We start from the raw sequence: 4,952 nt of genomic DNA on the forward strand, positions 1-4,952 counted from the left end.
ACAGGCTCCAAAGCCACAGAGAAACCCTGTCTCGGAAAAGCAAAACAAACAAACAAACAAAAAATCTACAAAGTATCCAAACAATACCTGTTACATAAAACCCTTTGGTATTAAATAGTTCGTTTACCTATTTATTTTATTTAATTACTAATATGTGGTTATTATAAATTTCAAAAGATAACCAAAGTTCACTGAAATGCATATCTTCCCACCTCAGTCCATCCTTCTGTCTCACTCCCATTTCTTCCTGTATTATTCTTTTGTGCATAGATACATCTGTTTGTGTGTTTCTTTTCACACAATGCAATGATTAGATACTATAAACATTGTTCTATACCTTTCCAAAATTAATGTAACTTAGAAGTTGATTCTTAGTGGCACATAAAATATTGCCTGGTTTTGTAATGCTTGATATGAAGTAGAGTGAGTATAGCCGTAGCGTAAACAGTACTTGGGGGGCGACTTTTAAACTGCTCCCCACTTGCACCTATTGTAAGTGGCTCTGTAAAATTGTCAGATGTAACCTTTGTGTACACGTGTGTTGATGGAAGAAAACTCCAGAGGTGAAATTACAAGAACAAAGAGTGAATGCATTTTAAATAATCCTTTATTATGTGACTAAAAGTAAAGCTAGTTATTAGCTGTTATCAAGAATGTCCCGTGCCACGTTTTCCTAGAGCTACGTGAACTCCAGAGTAGGTTCTTATTTAAGTTTTTATTTTTATTTCATGTCTAGGAGTATTTTGCCTGTATGTATGTGTACATGAATTGTATGCTTGGTGCCAGTAGAGGGCAGAACAAGGCACTGGATCTCCTGGAACTGGAGTTAAAGATGGTTGTGAGCTGTTAGATGGGTGCTGACTTACAACAGGCTTTCAGAAGACATTTGATCATACTTTATAGATGTTTGATTTCGTCCTCAGTGAATGGGCTGGCAGCATTGGTATTGAGCATTTGCTCTATTCATTCTGAATGCATCCATCACCTCCTAGGAAACCCAGAGGATCTGTGAGCAAATCCATGTTGCCATCAAGGAAATTATTGCAGTATATTATTCACTTCCTAAGGATCAGGGTAAGTCACCGTGTGCACAGTAGTGTTACATTTATAGGCTAGGCCTTTAAGGTAGTAGACTATATCCTGGTGTTACATGTTAATATATAAACTGTATTTATCAATATGTAAGCGTTATTATACATGTTTATCTTTAATGTAATATTGTTATATATTTATGTGTAAGCATATTCAAATGATGTAAGAATTCAAGTAAGACTTGAGTCTTGTTCTGGTGTGTGATGTGAAGCATGTAGGTGTCTGTTACCTCTTAGCTCTGTAATGCTAGGAATCCAGAAAGCAGGTGGTGACTTAGGAAATGACCAGGCTACTTACTGTTTGGGCTTTGCCACAGGAAGCACCCTGAGAAAGCTGGTGCGGAGTGCTACTCTGGACATTGTGGATGGCATGGCCCAGCTCCTGCAAGTGCTTGTCTCTCCATCTCCAAGGTAGCCGTGCCAGTGTGGGATGACAGCTAATGGACTTCCTTGACTCGGGGAGGAAAAATTGACCCCAATAACAAAGTCATATATTGTTCCTCATGGAGGACAGTATATAAACAGGAAGGAGTGTTTTAGGAGATATAGGAATCTTGGTTATTGATATGTCCTTATTACTTCCTCTTTTCAGCACTGAGAACAGTGACCTTATTTCCTGCAATAGTGTCTCGATAGCATGCCAACAGGTGCCTAAGATTCCAAAAGGTAGGTAGTGAGCTATTAGCTGCTGGCCAAAGTAGAGAGGCCTCTCATGTCCAGCTTCCAGCTTTGCCTTACATAAATAGTTTAATTTCTATGATGATTTAAGTGAAATAATATGTAATTTATTATCATAGATATTAATTGACTTTAGTACCTTTTGCCATTCCTAGTACTGATTTTTGCTTTGGTTTGGTTTTGGCAGTGCTGGGGTTTGGGCCCAGGGCATGCCAGCTAAGTGCTCTACCTCTGAGCACTACCCCTTACATTTAGAGTCCTCCTCCTGCTGTGGCTCTGCCTCCTGTTGAACACACACAGTTTGCTCTCCTTCTACTGCCCCAGGAGCAGCATTGGGGAGCACACAGGAAGAGTTAAAAAGCAGAGTCAGGCAGACTAAGAGTGGTTATCAAGCTCGGAGTGGTTTGATAACCAACACCATGAGACAGTTTTATTTCTTCTGGTGGTGAAATTAAAAAGCCTTATTAACCCTCTGTCCAGGCAGAGGATGTAGTAAGAAAAGCTTGACTCTAAAGTTTGTGGGTTGCCCTTAAGAGAAAGGCTAGGTTTCTTCTCTGATTCTAGTGCTTCTGATCTTCACCCCTAGATAACAAAGCCGCAGCCCTGCTAACGCTGACAGAGAGTGTGGGTTTTGTGAAAGACGCACATGAAGAAATGGAACAGGTGAGGGCTCGCTCCTCTCTTTTCTGGTCACTGGAGCAGTAAATGAGAACTGATCGTGAAGACAGGCAGCTCCCCACAGTCTCGCTCCTGTTTTCCACCTCAGCTTCTGGCTTGTGTCTTATCTTAGTACCACCCCTCTGTTCCTCGCTGGACAAGGAGAAGGAGAGTGTGCTTTACAAGTTCATTCAGTTTTGTAGCTGATAGCAAAGCAGGTGACTGGTGGTGGCAGCGTGTTCACATTTGCATATATGACGATGTGTCTTAGGCTGTAGAAGAATGTGACCCCTACTGTGGCCTCCTGAATGATTCTGAGGACAACTCTGACAGCCACAATGATGAGGATGGTGGAGTAGGGCTTCCAAGCAACCAGGACTCCTACTGGTCAAAGGAAGATCAGGAGCTCATAGCCCCGTGCCTTGCATTGGTGAAAGCATCCAGAGCTTCCCTCAGAAAAATCCGGATCTTAGTGGCTGAGAACGGGAAGAAGGATCAGGTGGCCCAGCTGGATGACATCGTGGATATTTGTAATGACATCAGCCCCAGGTAAGCATGTGTCACGCTTGAAAACAGGCCCACTGTGGTCCAAGCTCCTACTGCTCCAAATTTCCTTCAGCTTTTTATATTTTGTCTACTTCTTTTTATTTATTTATTTATTTATTTAGTAAGTATACAATATTCTGTCTGTGTGTATGCCTGCAGGCCAGAAGAGGGCACCAGACCTCATTACAGATGGTTGTGAGCCACCATGTGGTTGCTGGGAATTGAACTCAGGACCTTTGGAAGAGCAGACAATGCTCTTAACCTCTGAGCCATCTCTCCAGCCCCCAGCTTTTTATATTTTGAAAAATTTCAAGCCTAAAGAAAATTGAAAGAGTACTTCAGTAACTAGCACTATATCCTATTTTTGAATTCTCCTAGTCACCTATTTCTCCTATATGTTTTAATTTCTCCGTAAATAGGTACGATATGTTTTTCGGACATAAATAACTTTCACCCCTAAATATTTTATCAGCAACCTAAGAACATATATTTTAGAGTTACATCAAGATATTTAAGATTTGATGTAATAATAATACCTAATACTTAGATTTCTCTATTTGTCTTGTGCTGCATTTGGCATGTTTAGTTCTTGCGATCTAGAATAGTTTCCGTCCCATCTAGTCTGACTTGACATTGGCATTTCAGAACTACATATTGTAAATACACAAATAAATTTGGATTAATAAGCTTATTTTCTCATAGTAGTAATAAAGTTAAACTTTGGGTCAAAAATATTAGAGTGTTTTGTACTTCCCTCTATCTCCTGATGGGGAGCAAATTATATTGGTTTTTCTTCTTGTGGTACTAAATGTGGTCACATGGTTAAAGTAGTGGCCTCTTTAGAAGAGTACCTTTATCTAACGTGCTCAGCTTCCATTGATGAACTCTGCCAGTATCACCTAGTTGTCTTTGACTCAGCTAATCATTCCTCATCCTGTGAGACCCCAGCTTCCTAAATAGGATGTGTTTGTTTCAGTAAACGTTGGCTGAACTGCTTCTCATTGCAAACCTGCTTACTCAAATTAAGGAACCACACTGAGATCTGAACCCCCTTTTTGGTTAATGATTATATTTTCCTTCTGCTCTTAGTGTGGATAATTTGGTTCTGAGCATATATCCACCTGTGTGCCACCTCACTGTGCGGATCAATGTAAGTATTAGCTTTGAATTGGTAGAATTTTTTTAGTCTCTGGTATTCCCTATAAGCTATAGAGCATTTATATCTTTGCCAAACTTGTATACAGATATAATAGTTTCCCAATTCTTATATATATTTGTGCTGATTTTGAGTTATAATAGCCATCTGCTTTGATTTTTTTTTTTTTTGCTGGTGGTACACACCTTCAGTCCCAGCATTTGGGAGGCAGAGAGGTGGATCTCAGTGAGTTCGAGGCCAGCCTGGTCTACAAAGCGAGTTCCAGGAGAGCCAGGGCTATACAGGGAAACCCTGTCTTGAAAAACCAAAACAAAAAATAAAATTTTTAAGCCTTTTGTTGTGGTTGTGATGCTAGGGATTCAAAGTAGGCTACACTAGGCAAGGGCTCTGCTGCTGAGCTACAGCCCCAGGTCTTGAGCTCCAGTTTTACTGCCTTGGGTTTCTTAAATTCTAAACAGGAACATCTGCTAGTTCTGCATCGGCCAGAACTGTCCCAAACTCTGTTAAAAGTCTTTTTTTTTTCTCTCTTTTGGAACAGTCTTTTTATGTGTAATCCAGGCTGCCTTAAAACTCACTATTCTCCTACGAGGTTGAGATTATCCTTTTTTTTGTTGCAAATTAAAAAATACTAAAAATGAGCCAGGTGCAGTGGTGCAGAAGGTAGAATTCTGTGAGTTCAAGACCAGCCTGGTCTACAGAGTGAGTTCCTGTACTACATAAAGAAACCTTGTCTCAAAAACCAAGCAAACAAAAATTAATTAATTAAAAATAAGATTTTCTTAAGTAGAAAAGGATCCATAATGTACTAGCTTGACCTAATTAAT

At 40.0% G+C, this 4,952-nt stretch overlaps 1 protein-coding gene across 1 annotated transcript in view; it reads left to right on the plus strand.

The window, feature by feature from the left end:
• The window catches only part of Ccndbp1 (cyclin D1 binding protein 1), a 5,864-nt gene extending 1,691 nt beyond the window's left edge, over nucleotides 1–4,173 (plus strand). The window contains exons 4-9 of the mRNA XM_026787864.1: nucleotides 993–1,074; nucleotides 1,409–1,502; nucleotides 1,684–1,757; nucleotides 2,356–2,432; nucleotides 2,698–2,975; nucleotides 4,062–4,173. Coding sequence (XP_026643665.1) covers nucleotides 993–1,074; nucleotides 1,409–1,502; nucleotides 1,684–1,757; nucleotides 2,356–2,432; nucleotides 2,698–2,975; nucleotides 4,062–4,158 — 702 coding nt within the window. The 3' untranslated portion in view covers nucleotides 4,159–4,173. The remainder of the gene's footprint in view (nucleotides 1–992; nucleotides 1,075–1,408; nucleotides 1,503–1,683; nucleotides 1,758–2,355; nucleotides 2,433–2,697; nucleotides 2,976–4,061) is intronic.
• Nucleotides 4,174–4,952: the final 779 nt, after the last annotated feature.

This window comes from Microtus ochrogaster, assembly GCF_000317375.1.
Source record: "Microtus ochrogaster isolate Prairie Vole_2 chromosome 14 unlocalized genomic scaffold, MicOch1.0 chr14_random_1, whole genome shotgun sequence".
Taxonomy (NCBI): Eukaryota; Metazoa; Chordata; class Mammalia; order Rodentia; family Cricetidae; genus Microtus; species Microtus ochrogaster.